Consider the following 22,630-nt stretch of genomic DNA (forward strand, 5'->3'; position numbering starts at 1 on the left):
CATATTAAATCTTTTTCTTATTTTTAATCTGGATAAAATGCATCAGATTTCCTTCTTTTAAGCCTGCACTAAATCCTTCTTTTGTTCCTTCGCCAATAAATTGTTATTATTCAAATTATAGGAGTTCCATTGTAGTTTCCTTTTCTTTTCATCAAAGTCAAGCTGCCTGAAGACGAGAAAATAAAAACCTCCTACACAAAATCCCACGACTGTTGTCTGTAAAGTCCAAATTTTCCATAACAAAAATGAGTTAGAATGTTCCTTTTTAGACCAGAAGGTGTCCCTCTACAATCCACATTTTCCATTAGTCATGCAAGTATCCATTTTATTACAATTATATAACTGTCCAGTTGTTTACTTTTCTTCCGTCGATTTTAAAAGTATCAAATCTTCTTCTTCTTTTATAAATCCAATTCCAGTTTTGAAATATCCAGTCTTTTCACCATGTCTCGATATTTAATTCCATTAGTTCTGTTCTAGAGTTAGTTGTTTGTCAGGTCTTTATCTCTTTAAAATTACAGTTTAAACTTTCCATAGCCCCTTTGTTGTTCAGCTGCTGTTTTAAGGCTAGGGGTCTTATAGTTAATAATATTGCTCCAAGCCTTGTTGCAAGCCTGGGTTTTGAACCCAGCTTCAAAATGCTCCGTTTCAATCCACTCTCCTCCTGCACATCTCTTAACCTGGTTGTCCCAGCTTCGTGGCAGCCTCAATGGCTACCTCCCCCCGCTGCCAACTCACAGAGGATTCCCTCTGACCTCTGAGGAACTTGCCTGTTCCTCTTGGTCATCTGAGGCACCCCTTCTTTTCCCCCGTCTCTGCAAGATAGTTCCGGTCCGAAGACGCATCGGCGATGGTTCGGCAGCCGGGGTTTTCGTGGCGCTCATCAGTGCCCGCTATTTCCCCGACTGTCTCGCCGCGACGCCAAACCGGAAGTCAAAAAAAATATCCAAGCAACAATCTTGACAGGAGGAATTTGAATGCATGTATTCATCCTAATTTAAGTATAAGAAAGGGAGAAGGAGAAGGAGAGAAGCATCATTTTATCAATCCACCTGAAAGGCCAGCTCCATCAAGACTTTTCTCTTCCTGACTTAAACTGTGTCCAGTTGATTATTTAAAAACAATATTTAAATTTAAGAGTTTGTGCCTGAATTTGCATTCTCCCATTCGTACTCTATTCTTTTGAGACTGTAGGAGATTAGCTTTTTTTCTTTTTTTTTTAAATAAAGTTTATTTTCATTTTTAAAAATACAATACTTTACATATATACATACAAGGTTGTTGCAACTAATGTACACAAATCTGCGCCTATCCATTTCATTTCCCTCTCTTTTCTTTCACCCAATTATACCATAAATTCCAACATTTGTAATAATCAGAATCTTTTTGTTTCCTAAGTAATTTCGTTAACCGGTCTGCCTCTGCGCATTCTGTAATTTTCCAAATCAATTTATTTTCTGTGGGTATTAATTCGTTTTTCCATTCTTGCGCGTATAGTATCCTAGCTGCAGTAGTGATGTGGAGGATCAAATACCATTTTTCCTTAGTTATTTTGTCTGCTTTCATTCCTAATAAAAAAATCACTGGTTTCAGCTCTATATTATATCCTGTAATTTCCACCATCCAGTTCCGAACCTTGGACCAATATTTGCCTGCTTTGGGGCACGTCCACCATTGGTGGTAGTACGTCCCACAACCATTCCCACACTGCCGGAGAAACTCCCGGGAACATTCTTGCGATTCTTGCCGGGGGGATATGCCAACGATAGACCATTTTAGCTTTTTTTCTGTGATGATTTCTAGTAGGAAAATGATAATATAATATAAAACAAATAAACTTCCCATCTCTGGTATTCTTTTCTTCTAAATCTAAACCAAATTCAGATAGTCCTCAGTTAATGATGGTACATGGGACCAGAATTTCCATCACTAAGCAATGCGGTCATAAAGTGCAATGTGACCACATCACCTAGAAATGGCAATCTTGGCTCTCCACATTGCCATCATTAAGCAAGGATTAAGCAAGGAAGATAGGACTTCCTTTCAACCTGCCAACTTCCAACAAGGAAAATCAGTGTGGAAGCGGTAGGAATTTGTAATTCCCAGGCAGCTTCCAAGCAGGCTGGCGGGCAGCTAAGTGGTTGCTGCAAGATGCATGAAGGGTCACGGGGACATGACATAAATGCAGTGGGGCTTGGGTTGGCTAATGCACAGTGCATGAAGGGCTGGTGTAGTGTGAGGATAGTGGGGCTGAGGGTGGGTGCTGCAGGTGGGGGGAGACCTACCTGAGCAACCTGCTACTGTTCCTACTTGTTTTCTTTGCTTGTGGGAAGCCAGCAGGGAAGATTGCAAATGTCAACCACAAGATTGCAGGATGCTGCAACCATCACAAAGTGTGATCCAGTTGCCAAGTGCCCAAATTGCAATCATATGGATGACCACAGGGGTGCTGGAACTGCTAGAACTTTGAGTACCAGCCATGAATACCATTCATTCAATGCCACCTTAAGCTTGAATGGTCACTGAAAGAACGTCATTAATTGACATCGAAGGAAAAACACTCCATCTCCTAAATATCTGAATCTCAATACCATATCTGATTTTTCTGGTTCTTTCCTTGAGATATAATGGGCAGAACTATAGATTGTTTTCAAGTATACAATCAACTATAGATTGTATTCAAAGTATATGAAAATATTGTATAAAGATAATACAAAATCTTAATATTATTTCTTTAACAACCCCGAGACTAGGATCCCCCTGCTGTTTAGGAAAGTTATTGACTTGGTTCAAATTTTTCCAGAATCCATTTTTTCATGATTACTACCTTCAATACTCCTCCCAGTGTGTTTGCCAACATCAGATTTTTTACACAAATGTTTCATTGTATTTGCTATTTTGTTGTCAGTCCTTTTAATTATCTCTCTGGAGTACTTTGGGTGGTAGTGGTTTTTTTTTAGTATTTTGAATACTTGGTACTATCCATCAGATTGGTTTACCCGTAACTCCAAATCCTTTATTAATTTGTTAAAAACAGATAGCCTAATTTCTTTCCTTTCCACACAATAACAATTATCCCTTTATTCTTACCCATATTTGTTTATATATACTTCACTACATGGTTTTGTTTTTAAGACAGTTTAAGTGGATAAGCCCTATTCTTTGTTCTCACAATGAAGACTGAGCATAACAACTTGATATAGGGGAAGATGACGAGATCTGGGGCCTCCGCAAAAGCACTAGGTCACATAGGACCTGTACATTGTGGATTATCTGCCATATTCTAAAAGGTTAGTGAGACTAGCTTTGCAAAAACCATGTTCATTTTTCTTCAGCAAGGAACATTTTATTTACTTTATATGAGCTATCAAAATGACTTTCAATATAAATAATGACATTCAGTACCAAATATATGAGGGTCTTAAATTTTAATTATTTGAGAGTAAACCATTTGTTTAATTGAAATTAAATTTTATATAAATAACTCTCTCAGGATACTGTAGAAACAGAAATGATTTCCACTGGAGTTTCCTACATTTCGCAACCTTTATTAATGCTAAGAGTACATACTTACCTTTAAGGTAATCTTGGTATTCACAATCTCAATCTTCATGGGAATAACTTCAGGAATGATTTCATCTTCAAGGAAGAGCCCAATGCTAGAAAGAGATGATGTCAGAAGTTCTGTCTCATAGCTATGGATCAGCATATGAAAAAACCCATTTTGGACAGCCAGAGGTGAGTGCACTGCAGCGCTTGGTCCAATTTCATATCGTAAGCACACCTCAGGTTGGGTTTGGATAGTTTCAGTAGTTGTAGACCTCTCTGTGTTTGGAACTCCTGAAGAATAAAATCATTCCAACGGATAGTTTTCAGTAATAATTATATTACCGTACTACTATTACTATAAATAAAACATAGAGATCTGGATGGCAAAGAGAATGAAAGGTGTGTAAAAAAGAGAATGAAAACACACAACTCTAACAATAATACTTTAAAGGGTTAAGGGTATAGCTGGCATTTGAACTGGGTGCTAAGAATTTACCTCTAGAAGTTAGACAAGGTAAGGATAAAAACAAAACAGGGATAAAATTAATTAATTATATGTATTTAATAATTTTTTATTCTGTCATTCTTCAAAACTGCAGTTCGGTAGCAATATCCAAGAGTTCCCTGAAAACTGCAACCAAAAGTTTTGGGGCCACAGACAGCACTAGCTATACATTTCAGCTCTACCCACATCTGATACCAGCACTTATACACTATAGAACAGGGGTGTCAAATTCACGTCGTCACAGCAGCATCATGTGACGTATTGGGACTTTTCCCCCCTTCGCTAAAGGGGGTGGCCAGCATCTGACCTGTGGGCCACAAGTTTGACAGCCCTGCTATAGAAAGTTCTAAAGAAAAGTGACCCTGAACAGAAAATAAGATTCTCCAATTCAGGGTTAGTGAATGAGGGATTGTTCCCGCATAATAATAATGTGCTAGAAAAGAGGAAGAGTGCTTGAAGCTAAAGAACATTTGGCTCTTTATGCTTCATCTCTCTTAAGGACATGATAAGCGAAGAGCTGGTTTAATCTATGGTAGCAAAAAAGCAGCAATCTGATAGCACCTCTCAGTATCAAGCAAATGCTGTACCTCCTATTTTCTTCAGCTCTGCTCATAACACTTAGAGTGAAGGAACCTGGTACTAACTCTTAGCATGTCTGATTTCAAAAATTACCTGCTGTCTTTTTGTGCCCAATTGTTGGTGAGAGGAAGCAAAGAGGGATTATTATTTCAATATCACTTATGTACTGAGACACAGAACTGTGCTAGCAGAGAAAGCTTTTATTTACACAGATTTACACATTTGCATCAAAGCTGCCAAACTGCACTAAATACTTTACTGGCCGCTAACATACCTGTGGGCGCATTCTGCAGGTACTGCCACATGCTGATATTTCCCAGATGTTCAGGAGTTAGTTCCATAACTTGAAGAGCAAGTGTCATATCATCTCTCTTTGATTCTATTACACAATTCAATTCATTCGTTTTTAACACCAGCACAGAAACCTAAAATGAAAGCCCAGAATAAATGGATGCTGCTCTCAAATGCCACAGAAAAATTGTTGGTAAAATAACAAGACAAAAAAAAAAAAAAATCACAAGAATCTGACCAACTGAGTATTAGGGTCCTGTCCACTCAGAGAAGCTGAGCTGTTAACACAAGTAGATCCTCTTTCTTCATCTCCCACTGAGCTTGGTCTAATGTCTCTATCGTTATGCATCTGGGGAAGTTGTCCTAAGGTAAGAAGATCAAGACTGGGCTCTGAAATTTAAAAAAAAAAACATTTTAAGTATTTTTTTAGCACAGAAAAGATTGCAAGAATTCTGGGGAGAAAAAAGGCTGCAGTTCTTCAGTACTAATTCTAACATGAGTTATCTAAAATTCCGACTTCTTTTGCCCCCCCAAAAGGAAAGTTTTAAACCTGAAATAAAGAATACTATAGTATTATTATTATTACGGTTGATTGCAGTCAGCCAGATGTTTAGACTGGATTTGCCATTTTTTGTCCACTTATTCTTCCCAAGGTATTTGAATAAACAGATGTTGTTGTTTAATGTTGTTAAAGGTTTCTTTGCAAGTTGCAAGCTGTTCCAAGTAAAACTGTCTTTTTGCAAATGACTGATTTTGTTAATGCAGAAGATATTCAGGTAATGTTCTAGATTTTTTGGGAATTATTATTACCATTATTATTTCATAACTCTCTCTCTCACACACACATACACACACACATGCACACACTCATAATTCACTGGTTTTCAAGCTTAAAGGAGATCGAGGACTCAGTCTTCTGCTTTTTGGACCAGCACCTTAACAACTATATCAAACTGAGTCTCTTCTATATTTTTCCATAAAAATGAGTAACATTTAGACTTGAATATAATAATAAAAAAGATGGATTCAATTCCAGTGCAGCATCTTGGTAGAAATTATGAATGGTTCTTCTAATATTGTCATATTCAGGACATTTTGAAGAACTTTATTTCCCTACATACTGTATACTTGTGATTTATTGCCCTCTTTATTGATCAGCCAACACCGGCAGCACATAACCAATTTTCACAAATTTAGAAAGCTAAGCAGCCTTTGCCTTTGTTAGACTTTAAATAGGGAACAATTTGTGAAGTTTAGGATTATAGGCTAGACATCAATATTAAACAAAAATATCCAGAAAGAATATTGCTTGATTTAAGAATAGTTTTATTTAATGGGGGAAAATGACTTAAAGAGAACAAAAAAAGTAGAGGAGAATATATGTAGCTCAGGGTGAACTGTGGAGTCCCTGATGATCTCTGAGCTCAGTTGTTTGTTTGCAAGACATTTCATTCCCCAACTAGGTAACATCATCAATGGCATGATGTTATCTAGTTGGGTACTGAAATGTTTGTAAGCAAATAAAGCTCAGAGGCCACCAAGTGTTAAATATAAATCCCATGTTTCTTCATCTCAGTATTTGATTTTTGGTTTCTGACACTTTGGTAAGGTTATCAACAGCAATTACATGACCATCAAAATCTATGACAAGAAAAAAAATCTCACCATCAAAACACTCAACAAGGAAACTGTGCAAACAATTTTTTTGCGATCAATTTTAGCTGCTCCCAATGGAATTCCAAATGCCCAGTTAAGACTCGAGACAGGAATGCCGTTAATCCAGGTCAGAGCCTGGAAGATGATGATAATATACTGGCTTAAAATACAATTTTTTTCAATTGGACTGACCCCCTTAATTTTAACAGATAATTTGTCTTCTCCCTGGAAACAGGCAGTGGAGTATAAATTGACTTCATATGGACTCTTTCTCTACCATTTTTAATATCAATAGGCTATGATCAAGCCAAACAATTAATTATTAAAGAATAAGTGATGTAGAGTTTCAGACCGAAGTCAACCCTTGTCCCAACGTGACTGAATGTGAATAAATTAAGGAACATGGGAATCAGCATGTTATCTGCAAAACCTAATTTTCTCCAAGTTGCGAAAAGCATTTTTAAAGCTAGATAAACTACTCTTCCACCAGCAGTACTTCAAGGCAGGTATAATAAAACCCCCATAGCAGAGTGCACATGTCCATGTGGCAATAAGGAAATGGAAACCAACTCACACATATTATTACATTGCTAATTTCAGAGGAATATAAAATCTATTTATATTTCATCCCAATAGATAAATTCCCAGGGATATTAGATAAATTTTATCCGATTCATCGTCTCCAGGATGACTCACCCACTATATAACCTATGCAGTAGATGAATTTTATGTTGCCTCAATGGAAATAAGAAAAAATGGTTAAAGAAGTAATTGGTTTAAGAAGTCCCCACTTTTATCCATAATATCACTTTTAGATATTTTTTTCAAACATAGCCATTTAACAGACCAGATTATATAATTCCCAACATTACTACTGTCATACCTCCTTGTAACTGCTAAGAGTAACAGCTCAGCAACATGTAGCTTCCCTCCAATTCCTTATTCTTGATTGATATACCTGTAGATCAATGCCCACTAGACGCTCTGCTCTAGCTAGCCTTTTAAAAACATATTATTTGAATTAAAAAATGAAAGGGAAAGTTGATATGTTGTAAGAAAAAGTAATAGCACATTTATTTACGGGAATATTTTTGGGCCCAACAGAGGTTCCATTGGGATGATAGATACTAAACATTCTGGCAAACGATTGGCTTGTGATGACCTGCCACAGCAGCTGTTTTATGAGTATGCAATTCTCCCAAGGTAGCCACTTTGTAAGTCATCCTCTAAAATACCAAATGTTTTTACTTTACAATTCCATTAAGTTCCTTTTTATTAATCTGTAATAAGACCGAAACCAAATAAACTCTTATTACCTGAATCCATAAGCATAACAAAGCCATCACTGCCATCACTATCTACTGACAGTCTATCTTCAAGACCACTGCCATCTAACGAATTGGTATCAAAGGAATGTTGTGAAGCAGTCTTCTTCATGGAGGAAAAACGCACACTTTCACTATTACTTCCTACTTGAGTCACTGCTGCCTCTTCAGGCTTTGGTGAAAGATCTCTGCTGACAATCACAGATCAAAATTTGTTGGTGTTAATGAACATAGTTATCATGAGAGCCTACAGATGTGGCCATAAGTGTTGCTGTCCCTTCATTTTTTCTAGAGAGTCCCAATTTGTCATGAAGTAAATTAAATTTGACAGAAATAAATGGCATCTACCATTCTTTATTCTATAGTTCTTTGGTTTTGGTTCTTGTAATAAAAAAATCGCACAGACATAATTATTGGTAGCCCTTAGAAGTTAAATGACATTATTAAATTTTAGTAATCCCTCAAGCAGACTATTTGCTAAAATGCACACTGACAAGCCACCGTTCTGGGAGAATGTCCTTTGGCCAGATGAAACAAAATTAGAGCTTTTTGATAAATCCCAGCAGTTCTGTTTTGTTGTGTGTTCACAGGGGGGAAAAAGATACTTTTAAAGAAAAGAACACCACATCTAGAAATGAATCTTGGATGAAGCTCCATAATGTTATGGGGTTGCTTTGCTGCCTCTGGTACCGCCTTTTATGCTTTGCAGGATAAAGTGATCTGAATCCAATAGAACAAAGCTGAAAATCCCAATTGGGAGAAGGACCCATCAAACATGAGATAACTGGGACAATTTTGCTCAAATGAAATGGAATGGAACAAATTGCCAGTTGAGAAGTGTAGAAGTATTATTCAAGGCTCCAGAAAGAGTTTGACTTCAGTTATTGCCTCAAAAAAGTGTGCTATAAATATATATTAGTTTATGAGGACCAGTAATTATATCCATGCCCTTTCACACATCAGAAGCAAAGCGTCTGCTCTACGGAATAATGAACAGTGGATGCTGTTTACTTGTGTCAGTTTCAATTTCTTGAATTGGAATTATAGATAGTCCTTGACTTATGACCATAATTGAGCCCAAAATTTCTGTTGCTAAGTGAGCCATATGTTAAGTGAATTTTGTTCCATTTTACAACTTTTCTTGCCACAGCTGTTAAGTGAATCATTGCCATTGTTAAGTTAATAACACAGTTGTTAAGTGAATCTGGCTTTGCCATTGACTTTTGCTTGTCAGGTCGCAAAATGGGATCACATGACACCGGCACACTGCAACCGTCATAAACACAAACCTGTTGCCAAGCGTCTGAATTTTGATCACGTGACCATGGGGATGCTGAAATGGTCATAAGTGTGAAAAACTGTCATAAGTCACTTTTTTTCAGTGCTCTTATAACCTTGAACAGTCACTGAATGAACTGTTGTAAGTCGAGAACTACCAGTACTTGGAAAAAGTTGAGGGGTACCAATACCTTTGGCCACATCTGTATATATTACACATACAATTTTGTATTCTGCAAGAAAAAAAACACATCACAGTTACCTCCTTTCTACTTCTCTGAGAGAAATAGCAGATACATCAGGGGTGAAATCCAGCAGGTTCTGGAGAACCGGTAGCGGAAATTTTGAGTAGTTCGGAGAACCGGCAAATACCAACTCTGGCTGACCCCAGAGTGTGGTGGAAATGGAGATTTTGCAATATCCTTCCCCCAGGAGTGGGGAGGGAATGACGATTTTGCAGTGTCCTTCCCCTGCCACGCCCACCAAGCCACACCACGCCCACCAAGCCACACCATGCCCACCAAGCCACGCCCACAGAACCAGTAGTAAAAAAAATTGGATTTCACCAGTGAGATACATTTTGTCTCACTGGAATCGTATACTTATTTCCTATAAGCAGTATTTTACTACACACACCCACTCACAAGAATAAATATAAAGATGAATTAGAAGACAGCAATGAGCCACTTCAGTGGCTTCAGTGTATGGAATGAAAGGGACATTTTGTCCTCTCAAACGTTACATGGCCAGCAGTAATTATCTCTATTGGGTTGAAAAAATAACAAAGATATAAAGATCACTAAATAGATTGTTTTAACTGACACTTTCCATAATACCATTTGTAACTCTGAAAAAATTAGTGTAAAGTCCGAAAACTTAAGAGAGGAAAGGTGGCAACAATAAATTAATTACAAGGGAGGGAAAAAGACTAGCATAGTAAAAATGCTTACAGAGTACCAGGAGATTTATCTAAAGACAATCTACAATGTACACAGCTTGTTTCTAAAATTTTAAAACTACGATTCACTGATATCACAGCAAAGTAGTTCATCCTAAAGCCAGCACATGGAATAAGTGAAAGGCTGGCTCCCTTTGTGACAAGACTCATGGAAAAAGCGTAATCAAAAAGAACTATAATCAAAGGGCTATTAAATATTTAAATAGCAGGGAAAAGATAAAGTAAAAATGAACTCCGGATTACACTTGCCCAAACACAAAAATGAAGACAGAACAGAAGACGGTAATAATCACTATTATCCTAACTGTAGTGTTAGTTTAAAGTATTACTCACTTGATTTGGGGGTGGAACAGCATTTTCTGCATAGTGGAAGTCATTTTTTCCTTGCTCAAACTGAAAGCATCTTTTGTTATTGACATGGCTTCTTTAGTGAGGTCCATAGTAACATGCAAGGCTTCCTTGGTGGCATCCTTTGTTATATGCAATGCACTAGATAACTCCAACTCCATATTTCTCAATGGAATCAACTCTTCTTGCCCATTAAGAGGGATATGTATGCCACCTAAAGGATCTACAATGGAAGATGGTCTGGAAGGAAGAACTTCAGAAGTCTTAGGTAGGTTGACGTGCTCATACTGTTTCTCTGCTTCAGGGATTTCTTCAGCTTCATGTGCTTCTTCTACAGGGCTCCTCTGTCCAGTGGCTTGACTATGCAATTCTTCTTCTGTCAAAGATCCATCAGTTTGGGATTTCAGCATTCCATTTTGCGATGCAGTCATATTCCTATCTGTATTCTCAGTTCCTGTATCTTCTGACATTTTGATGGGACTACTATTTTCCTTCTCGGAGCTAACATCTGACTTCAGCTCTTTGCTTTCAGCAATTAGTCTTTCCCTACTCTCTGACGCTGAGAGTTCAGATTCAACTAGACTGGTAGAATCTGAATCTACAGATCTTGGTTCTAGTGAAGAACCAGGAACAGGATGCATTAGCAAAGCTACCTCAGTACTGTTGAACATGATGCCTATGCAAGTGGTTATGGAATCTAAAGGCGACCCAGTTATTTCCTGGGTATCTAGGGTAAATTGCTCTTGAAAAGTCTGTAGTACTTCTTTCATTCGAAGTAGCATCAAATACTGATAATGATTGAGTTGCACCTTCATATGTGCACTTGAATACAGAAGAACGTGGATATCGGCAGATATTTCCAAATCATTATCATTTCCTTCATCATTAACAGTACAACTTTCTTCCAAGACTTCCTTTGCCTCTGGGGTAAGGTAGATGCTTCTCAAATTCTGCTCAGTCTTTGATCTTTGGCAGAATTGCTCCTCACCGGAAAAGACCTGGTTCTCAGTATGATTACTAAAAGTCGTGGAAGATTTAAGTCTAACATTTGAGGTAGATGAAACTTTCAGCATTGCTGCCTGGGCTTGTTCCCATTTCTTTGGGAGGCAAGCCCACACACAGAGTGGGAAAGGGTAGATAAAGTTAAGGGCCTCTCCTTTGGAACTTTTGGTCCCCTCAAAATCCAAGGACACCTGGGTAAAATTAACAGACCAAAGATCTTCAAAAACGGAAGATTTGCCAGGAAAGTGACAGAAATCTGTGTGCTGCTGGACATTGGTATCCACCTGGTATGCGTGACGTAGAAAGAGAGTATGCAAGAGACTAAAGTTGTCCTGAAATTTAGGGAATTTGGTATAGCTAGAATGGAAGAATTCAGAAGCAGCAAATCTACGGAACAGGTTCTGCAGGGCTAAACAGCTGCAATGAGGTCCATGCCTTGTATTAGTAGCTGTCACTTCTGATGTGGACATAGAGAGACACTGGGGACGGTCCTGGTGATCAATTACTTTTTTGTCCACTGGGATGTTTACCTGTATGAGGTGCAGAAGGAATATTAAGAACGATCTATATAGCCGTAAAAGTACAGAAGTAAAACAGTGAATATTTAAAAATGCTTATAGCACACTACTAACGTGTTATCTTGATAGCCAGTTACTTATATTAGCAATAGGGAACTGAAACTGACAGATTGTGATCTACATAAGGTCACACAACTCTGTTATGGCTGAGTAAGGAAAAAATGAAATTTCCCAAATTTAACATATGATTCCACAAGACCTTTGTAGTATATAATACATAAATGTACCGTTTAAACAGTTTTACCACAGTTAGAAGACTCCAGTAATCTTTTTTTTATTATTTAAAAACTTGTACCATAAGCACAAATTCAAGGGGAATTTTACTTCATAAAGCTTGTAGCAGGAGTCATCTTAGTCTATGGTAGCAAAATATTTGGAGTCTAGTAATACCTTTTTCAACTCACAAATTTATTAAAAGACATAAGCTTTTATGAGCTGCATAAAAAGCATATGTCTTTTAACAAAAATTGTTAGTTAGAGAGGTGCTATCAGACTTCTGATTTTTTTTTCCTTTAAAGAACTGGGATAATAATTTTGATTACAGTAACTTTTATTTGATTTTATTTGATGGGTTACACAATGATGGCACTTTACCCCTAAATGAGTAACAATAATACTCAATTAAAATGACTGCATGAAACGATCCAGTTAAAGTACTATCAGTCCATGCAGAACCCAAAAAAAGGGAGTTGCAAGTGATCTAGAAGCTGTCAGTGGATAAAACAAAGAAGCCTACTTGGCCTTTTCTTATTTGAAATGGACTTGCTCTTTCTCGTGCATACCCGCTACACTTAGGAGAGTGCAGAGATACAAAGGACATCCCGAGTTGACGACAAAATTTCATTCAAACAATCAATCTTAATTATCAATAATATTTATCAATGAGTCACTTTCTCTCAGGCTAGCAGCTTTTTATGATTTTCTGCAATATAACTCTGAAGAAAGCTGTCAAATGTTTCACTAACTCCACAGGAAGAAAGAGCAAAGAGTTTGTTCCACTAAAAGAAATTCTCCCTCATTCATCCTCCTTACTACAAGAGTTCTTTGTCTGCCTAATTTAAGACACAGTAGAAGCAAAAGCAAATAAACAAACCTTTAACATAAAGCCATCCAATCGAATATCGATGTGTTCCTCCCTTTTTCCAGAGCTCTCCAGCTTGTATATAGCTTTAAACTGTTGTAGACTGCGATAGAGATCAAGGCAGAATAAATTCACCCAAAGCATGCTCCTTGTGTCCAAAGTGAAAACCAAACCATTCATCTGCAAGTACAAGTTTGGACTTGGGACTGGGGAAAAGAGAAAAAAAAAAAAGGTTAGAGTTCCACTGATTCTTGCCTTCAATTGCAACCAATTCTGAACCACTTTAGATCAACTACTGACCATGTTAGCTGGGTATGATAGAGGATTGTAGTCAACACATGTTGAGAACTTCCATTGGGCTGCGCGACCAACGGGCCAGTGGGCAAGTGTATGCATCAGCCCACTGCTCATGTGAGTGGAGCTGTGCGCACATGTGCTTGCCAGCCTATGTCTCGCACAGCCCAGTTCTGAACAGGCCACAGCCCGATAGTAGGCTGTGGCCCGGGGATTGGGGACCCCTCATCTAGAGGATGCCTCATGCCCCCTACAGGCCTTCTTTGGGCAAATTTCCAAATCCCTAGGGAGATAGAGCATACTTTTAAACTGTAACGAAGAAGTAGAAAGAATGAGATGCTTCAAGGTAGAGTGCTCAAATAAAAGGGCTGTGCAACTGCTATTCTATCTTTGCAAGTTTTTTTTGTATTAAGAGAAACATGATGGAAATGAAAGGGAAATGTGTTAAGATGAAAGAAATAGTAATGTTGACACTTTTATCAACTTTTGTAAAAGATTAGAGGAATATGATTCCTGAGATTGTCACCTGGAAAAGTAGTGTGGTCTGGAAAATAGTACTCCGTGAAAACTATATGGATTGCTGACGTATGTTCAGGAAGATTCAATAATTTCCTTCTACATGAAAGTAATGTTGAAGGCTTCTTACTCTGCTGTCCAGCTGTAGAAACCTGGAAAGCAACAGAAATATTGTATATGTGTAGGTACATACATATGAATTATGACAGTGATACTCTTTGAACTTTTACACTTAAGTGTATGTAATCTAGGACATAAAAGGAAAGATTTTAGAAGAAGAAAAGCACCAGTCATTGAAATGTTTGAAGCGCTATTACACAGTACTTTTCAAATAGTATATTCTTGTGTTATAAGTAATCAGTTTGGTTTTCTGGAAACCTAAACAGAATGTGAGACAGAAATTTGAACTGACTCTTATTCCCCCTCCTTTTTTTTTGGGGTGGCAAACTGTTTTGCTTTAACACAGTTCTTTTTTTAATTAATGATTAAAAAAAGAATATAAACCATAAAAGACAGGAGCTATATCAAAATAATGGATAGGATCACTGGGATAAATAATTATCTACTCTTAGATATGATTATTAGGGGGATATTACACAAAATAGTCAAAACTTCCTTGGAAGGGAAGAAGATGCCCAGTGTGGAGAAAAGCCCAGTGAGCACTATCAATAGCAACAAGCGCTTAGACAAGGCAACATATCCGTGTGTGTTGTGGCCTGCCAGTGGCCTGCGTGGATTGTGGCTGATCCCGACGACGAGGAGGCTGGTGTGGGGTTGCACCAGCAGCCTGCGCAGCCGGCGCTTGCGTTGGACAGCGAGGAGGCTGAAGAGGATGTGGTGCCAGAGACAGAGACTCAGCCAGGGCCTTCAGAACCTCCAGAGGCTCCTTCAAGTGGAGAGAGAGAAGTGGAGGAGCCTCTCCTCAATGCTCAAGCACGCAGGGCTGCCAAAAGGCAGGAGTGGCTAATCAGGAGGAGGAGGTCTACTCGAGAGTAGGGCTTGAGGATAATTGGCCACTCCCTTAGCCTATTTAAGTTGCACACAGCTAGTGCGTTCTTGCTGGAAACAACTCGTATTATTATAAGAGTATTTTGGTTTATCATATCTTGTTTTCTGGGCTGGTTGCCAACTTTTGCCGGTCTTGTTTATTCTTGCTACTTAATAAATTTGATAAGGACCGTTGGTGTCTGTCAATATCCTTGGAAATCCGGAGCTGGGGCAGAACAGTGTGATGCTCACTTTTCCATATAAATATTAGAACTTTACCTGATGAATATCCAGATCGTCAACTCGAACAACCAGGCAACTGGATCGGAGTCTATTCCATGCAGGCCGTTGGAGTCCTAGCAGGGTATGAGGTGGTGTGCTGGTCTGATGTAACCCCTTCTCTGTAGAGCTTTTTGGAGAACTAGAAACAGCATCTTAAAGCAAAACCATCATAATAATCAGAACAAATTCTTCCTTTCAGCCATTAAAATAAATCCTTAAACTTAAAAGTATTGTTCTCTACCTTTCCCACCCTCGGTTCTTTATTGGCATGAAAAGTACCAAACCAACAATACTGAATGCAACAAATATAGATAGAACTTTTATGTGCTTGAAAATTCTTCTTTAAAAAACAGTCATTAGCAGAGACTCAGAAGTTATAGCTTGCCTTATTTGTAAGTTATTTTCATAGCTGCCTCTTTGGTATTGTCCTTCCCTTGACTAATAGCAGAAGAAGACTTTTTGAATGAGGATATTTTAAAATATGTTAATATGCAGAAGTTATCATTAAGACTCAACAATGATTATAGGCAACAAAACTTCAGAACTATCCTCCCACCTTCAATACATACAGAAGACAGTGGTGCATTTGTTCTCATGAAACAATTGTCAAATGGAAAACACATATTTATATAAAAATATATACATATCTGATATAGATTCCAGGGATTAGCTTTCATAAGCTCTTAAAGTAAGCTGCTAAACAAATAATTCCCACAACACGGTCAAACTAGTTACTAAGTCTGCATTATTATTAATTTTCTCATCGTTCCTATCACCCATCTCCTCCCACTTATGACTTTATGACTGTAACCTTGTTGCTGGTATCCTTAAGATTTATACTGACTGTTTCCCTACGACTATCATTAAGTGTTGTACCTTATGATTCTTGATGAATGTATCTTTCTTTTATGTACACCGAGAGCATATGCACCAAGACAAATTCCTTGTGTGTCCAATAAAGAATTCTGTTCTATTCTATTCTATTCTATTCTATTCTATTCTATTCTATTCTATTCTATTCTATTCTATTCTATTCTATTCTAATTCTATTCGAACCATCATCATTCCAGTTTGAAATAAGAGGAAGTCTACTTTTCGCATGAGACAATGGTGCTTTTAAGTAGTTACACCGAATCCAGATGTGTATGCATTATTTTTAACACATCGTAAGTTGTACCCCATCCCTATTCCTAAATTTCACTTTTTAACGAGACACATAAGTAGCATAATGCAATGTGGATGTTTCAACAGTAGTTTATTTATATGGTAAAAGCTGCCCTGTCTTCACTATTCAGAAGTTAAATGAGGTTTTGAGTGAGCAAATACAGAAGAGCCAAGTAATCAAAAGAGATGCTTTGGTAAATATAGGAGCACATCTGAAGAACCTCTTTTGAATGGTTAACAAAGTCATGCTGTTGATAAATTTGTATGTTTGCTCTGAACGCTGCTCCCAGCCATCTGCAGCTGCAAAACCTTGATAAGGAATCTTGAGTTACCTTGTCTCTTTTTCAAGGGAGATTCCTTCTCTGCGGTTTTAAAGAAGGCAGAATTTATTTCTTCACTATATTTTCCCATCTTGTTTTGGAATTCATTCATTAGTTTTTTTGCCCAATGTTCCCAGGTCTCCATGGCATCGCAATATCGCACCCAATGTTTGCAGCTATCACCTGAAAAAAATAGGGAGTTTAAATTGACAAAATGAGAATACTTCTGTCAGCCAGCTCATTTGGTTTTTGAAGACACACTTCTAATTTGGACCTCTCTGATCAACCAAGTTAAAAGGTCTTGTTGTTAAATGTACATTTAATTTTCCTATCTGAAAATTTATTAAGACGTAATAGTCTGTTTTCCATTGTAGCTTAACAAATGTTGCCATTTGACTCCAAACCACATTCTTAAAACCATTCCTATCTCTAATGGAATTTGTACACAATAAATGAACAAATATTTGTTACTCATAGTTTTGCTCAGTAATGTTGACTTCCCTTGAGGTCTTCTTTGTTAAAGGAAATATTATCTGTCCTCTTTTAATCAGAATAGAGCTGGAAGGGACCTTGAAGGTCTTCTAGTCCAACCCCTTGCTCAAGCAAGAGACCCTATACCATTTCAGATAGGTGGCTGTCCAATATTTTCATAAAAACCTCAAGTGATGAAGCCCCTACAATCTTTAAAAAAAATAATATAAAGAATGACATAATTCCCTATTTTTCCTCCCATTTCAATTATATGATTGTATTTAAATTTAAGAAAAGTGTCATTGATAGCTGTGCATTCTATTCCTGCTTCTTCAGGAATGGGCTATATGTTCAGCTCTTCTCCATTGCAGCAAGTTTAGAAAAAAGCTAACAAAATCCCCTGCGTTTTCCCTCCTGCCACACTCATTTCACTTGCTGTAATAGAATACTAATGCTTATGCAATATCTCACAAATTTTGCAACATACCTGCCCAATGGAAAGGATAATAGTCAAAGCCCATCTTCCTGAAAGTTAATTGCATTGCACCTCCCACTATACCATGTTTGGAAGCACCTGTGGTAAAATGGAGTTAAAATGAGACAAATCCTGGTTGCTGTATGCCTTGTTTACACAAATAGACTATGAATAGGTACTCTAAAATGTAACACTTTGAATAATATACATTGTTTTAATCATAAATAAATTAGATCTCACCTCTTGGAATATTTTTTAAAAAACGATGTCAAATATATAAATCCCTCAACATCTATTTTTATTGAGATTTTTGTTTTAAAAATATTTTCATTAGATTCTTCAAAATATTGTCATATTATCATATAGCATGATTCTAATTAGATAACTAAGTTGAATGATACCCATAAGCATAAAGATACTTATAGCAACCTCCCTTAATGCTTGCAGGTCTCTCTATCTATATTAGTCATTTTTAAACATTCTTTTAACAAACAAACAAATATGAAGCTATTGTGTTAAAAAGCATCAGCCTTTAACATTTTATTTTCAATGTAGGCCATAGCTATTTAGGTTCCATTAGAAAAATGGGGAATGTGTCAGTGGTAGGTTTCAAAATTTTTTACTACCAGTTCTGTGGGTGTGGCTTGGTGGGCATGGCAGGGAAAAGATACTGTAAAATCTCCATTCCCTCCCCAATCCAGGGGGAGGTTACTGCAAAATCCCCATTTCCTCCCAAACAGCTGGGACTTGGGAGGCAGAGAATAGATGGGGGCAGGGCCAGTCAGAATTTTTACTACCAGTTCTCCGAACTACCCAAAATTTATGCTACCAGTTCTCCAGAACTGGTCAGAACCTGCTGAAACCCACCTCTGGAATATGTCTGCAACCTAATATTGTTTGGAAAAAACATCTGTACCTCAACAATAAAAAGGAAGAACACATGGTATTGGGGGGGGGGAACAGGAAGAAATGGTGGGGAGCCATTTCACTAGTTAACAATTTCATTTGTGAATACAGAATTCTCCACAGCATCCTTATTGTAACTGTACCTAACATTCCATATGTGCCCATGAGCTCAAAATAGACTTCTTGCTACTGAAACGATTTTATAAAAAAACTGGAATGAGGAAGAAAGAGGAAAAAGAGGAACCAAGTTGAAACACCTGCTTAAAATTTCTGCACACGTCACTAGGGGGCAGGGGGAAAAACCCACCCGCTCTCCCAATTTCATCCCAGGGAAAGCTACCTGTTTCTCGAGTGTGACTATCATCACATATGTGAAGGTCCAGACGGGAAATAAGAAGGTGATAGGAAGACTCTTTCATATCATACATTTCAAAATACTGGCTGATAGCTTTATGGGTGCTGCCAAATGAATGCGGCCAAGATTGTTGGGTACTGGGAATAGGAGGCGTGATCTGTAATACAGAAAAATTAAGTGCTAATTTACACCTATACAGAACCTAAGAGGAACAATGGAGATGGCATAGTATCAGAAGACCTCAAATCATCCTATGGGATCAGAAAAAATAGGCTTTGAAATGCATTAATTCAAGGCAGAATTTCTAATTCAAATCCCTGAATGAATATTAGAAAACAGAAAGCCAAAATGGAAAACAGGGATCTTGGGATAATTGTTAAAGACCCTTATTGTTGCTGTTTTTGCAGGGGCAGTGTGGGATGGGGAGAGGGAGGTCATTATACCTGTTTCCTAAATTACAATATAGCGAACCCACAGGGGAAAATGAACATTTATTTATTTATTTATAAAAATTTTCCCATCTTACCACAGGGTAACAATTATTGAGATCGTGACTGAAGCCAAGGAAATATGAATGAAAGAATAGCTGTCCCTCACCTCTAGTCAACCACAAAGCCCCAAAGGCTCAGACTTTAAAATTTGTAGCCTTCCAGATGCAGTTTGATTTTGAATTATCTGCTAATATGCATCTCCACTTCCTTTTTCTAGTCATTAATAAAAATGTTGAAGAACACAGTATGCAGGAATGATTCCTGCATCTCACTTGACCTAACACCTAATACTGTTCACCCACATTTAAGCAGCTTACAAGTGAGAAAATAAAAACAACTATTTCCGGGCCTCTACACTTCCCTGATAATTTGTCTCTCTATCTTTCACAAAAGTTTTTTTTCATTTTAAGGTAATTACTGGATTCTTTATTAATCTAATATTGAAGAGCCACAAAGATATTGTTTTCTAGTCAGGCACTGGGAGAAGAGATTTGTAACCATGCTTGGTGCTTGTTTTTTTTTTATGGTACTGTTTTTCTCCTGATACAATCTCATATGTATACGTTTTTTATATCACTGTATTACTCTTTTTATTTATGTATTTTTTAAAATACTGCCTACGGTTGTTTTAGTGATTGAGCAGCTATCTTGATTAAATAAGTAACTAAATAAAGCAATATACTGTGACACATCAACAACGTGGAGTTAACATTGTCTTTAGAAGGAAAAGTAAAGCAACCCTCCCTGCCAGTTTACCATTGTCTTTGCTTGTACAGTTGCAAGAAAAAGTATGCGAACCCCTTAGGATTACGTGGAGTTTTGCATGAATTGGTCATAAAATGTGCTCTGAACTTCATCTAAGTCACAACAATAGAAAAACACAGTCTGCTGAAAATAATACTACACAAACATTAGATGTTGCCATGGTTTAATTGAACATAACATGTAAACATTCACAGTGCAGGGAGGAAAAAGTATGTGAACCTTTGGACTTAATAAATTGTTGACCCTCCTTTGGCAGCAATAACCTCAACCAAACGTTTCCTGTAGTTGCAGATCAGACCTGCACAACGATCTGGAGTAATTTTGGACCACTCCTCTTCACAAAACTGTTTCAGTGTAGCAATATTCTTGGGATGTCTGGTGTGAATCGCTCTCTTAAGGTCATGCCACAGCATTTCAATCGGGTTGAGGTCAGGACTCTGACTGGGCCACTCCAGAAGGCGTATTCTGTGCTGTTGAAGCCATTTTTTTGTTGAATTACTTGTATGCTTTGGGTCATTGTCCTGTTGCATCACCCATCCTCTGCGGAGCTTCAGTTGGCGGACAGATGGTCATACGTTTTCCTGCAAAATGTCTTGATAAACTCTGGAATTCATTTTCCCATCAATGACAACAATCCCTCCAGGCCCTGAGGCAGCAAAGCAGCCCCAAACCATGATGCTCCCTCCGCCATGTTTTACAGTGGGGATGAGGTTTTGATGTTGGTGTGCTGTGCCTTTTTTTCTCCACACATAGTGTTGTGTGTTCTTCCCAAACAACTCAATTTTGGTTTCATCTGTCCACAGTATATTTTGCCAGTAGTGCTGTGGAACATCCAGGTGCTCTTTTGCAAACTTCAAACGTGCTGCAATATTTTTTTTGGACAGCAATGGCTTCCTCCGTGGTGTCCTCCCATGTACTCCATTCTTGTTTAATGTTTTCCTTATTGTAGATGTGTCAACAAAAATGTTAGCATGTGCCAGAGATTTCTGTAGGTCTTTAGCTGACACTCTAGGATTTTTCTATACCTCATGAAGCATTCTGCACTGTGCTCTTGCAGTCATTTTTACAGGACGACCACGCCTAGGGAGAGTAGCAACAGTGCTAAACTTTCTCCATTTGTAGACAGTCTGTCTTACCGTGGACACATGAACATCAAGGCTTTTGGAGATACCCTGTGCACAGTCACTCACGCCCTCGTCACCTCTCGCCTTGACTACTGCAACGCTCTCTACATGGGGCTCCCCTTGAGGAGCACCCGGAGGCTCCAGCTGGTCCAGAACGCAGCAGCGCGGGTAGTGACGGGAGCAGCATGGCGCTCCCAGGTAACACCGCTCCTGCGCGAGCTGCACTGGCTCCCGGTGGTCTTCCGGGTGCGCTTCAAGGTGCTGGTTATCACCTTCAAAGCGCTCCATGGCATAGGGCCTAGCTATCTTCGAGACCGCCTGCTGCTACCGACGACCTCCCATCGACCCGTGCGCTCCCACAGAGAGGGCCTTCTCGGGGTGCCATCAGCCAAACAGTGTAGGCTGGTGACCCCCAGGGGGAGGGCCTTCTCTGTGGGGGCACCTACCCTTTGGAATCAGCTGCCCCCGGAGATAAGGAGAATCCAAGACCTCAGTGCCTTCCGTCGTGCCCTTAAAACCCATTTTTTCAAGCAAGCCGGGCTGGCTTAAGAAGAAATTTTTAAATGTTTTTAAATGTTTTAAATGTTTTAATTGGTAGTGAGTTTTAATTGGGCCAAATTTATATATCTTTTAATTGTTTTTAATATTTGTACTGCATGTTTTTTAATTCTGGCTGTACACCGCCCTGAGTCCTCAGGGAGAAGGGCGGTATAGAAATTCAATAATAAATAAATAAATAAATAAATAAATAAAATAAATACTTTTGTAACCCTTTCCAGCTTCATGCAAGTCAACAATTCTTGATCGTAGGTCTTCTGAGAGCTCTTTTCTGCGAGGCATGGTTCACATCAGACAGTGCTTCTTGAAACCAGTAAACCCAAAACAGGTGTATATTTTTAAAGGGCAGGAGAGCTGTCAGCAACACATCCAATATCATCACACTGATTGGAGTCAAGGTTGGCTCACTCCTGGCTCCAATTAGCTCTTGGAGAAGTCATTAGGCTAGGGGCTCACATACTTTTTCCTCCCTGCACTGTGAATGTTTACATGCTATGTTCAATTAAACCATGGCAACATCTAATGTTTGTGTAGTATTATTTTAAGCAGACTGTGTTTTTCTATGGTGATTTAATTGACGTTCAGAGCACATTTTATGACCAATTCATGCAAAACTCCATGTAATCCCAAGGGGGTTCACATACTTTTTCTTGCAACTGTAGATAGCTAGCAGGGAAGATAACAAATAGCGATCACTGATCATGAGAGGCTGAAGCTGCCACAAATGCGAACCAGTTGCCAAGTGCCTGAATCTTAATCATGTCACCATGGA

General features: G+C 38.3%; 1 protein-coding gene across 10 annotated transcripts in view; it reads right to left on the reverse strand.

Annotated features, from left to right (window-relative positions):
• Positions 1–22,630, reverse strand: part of BLTP3A (bridge-like lipid transfer protein family member 3A) — a 55,666-nt gene that overhangs the window by 6,610 nt on the left and 26,426 nt on the right. For 4 of the 10 annotated variants that reach the window (XM_087891031.1, XM_087891028.1, XM_087891030.1 and 1 more), the window contains 11 exons: positions 18,906–19,077; positions 17,672–17,758; positions 16,726–16,896; positions 15,227–15,381; positions 13,971–14,112; positions 13,163–13,356; positions 10,475–12,021; positions 7,897–8,096; positions 5,163–5,314; positions 4,908–5,058; positions 3,575–3,840 (listed from right to left, as the gene is read on the reverse strand). In XM_087891031.1, coding sequence (XP_087747157.1) covers positions 3,575–3,840; positions 4,908–5,058; positions 5,163–5,314; positions 7,897–8,096; positions 10,475–12,021; positions 13,163–13,356; positions 13,971–14,112; positions 15,227–15,381; positions 16,726–16,896; positions 17,672–17,758; positions 18,906–19,077 — 3,237 coding nt within the window. Of the gene's footprint in view, positions 1–1,433; positions 1,800–3,574; positions 3,841–4,907; positions 5,059–5,162; positions 5,315–7,896; positions 8,097–10,474; positions 12,022–13,162; positions 13,357–13,970; positions 14,113–15,226; positions 15,382–16,725; positions 16,897–17,671; positions 17,759–18,905; positions 19,078–22,630 lie in introns of those variants that run through there. The other 6 variants (XR_015733478.1, XM_087891029.1, XM_034414615.3 and 3 more) reach the window with 6 other exon arrangements.

Source organism: Pantherophis guttatus, chromosome 3, assembly GCF_059756535.1.
Source record: "Pantherophis guttatus breed Tessera chromosome 3, ASM5975653v1, whole genome shotgun sequence".
In the NCBI taxonomy this organism is placed as follows: domain Eukaryota; kingdom Metazoa; phylum Chordata; class Lepidosauria; order Squamata; family Colubridae; genus Pantherophis; species Pantherophis guttatus.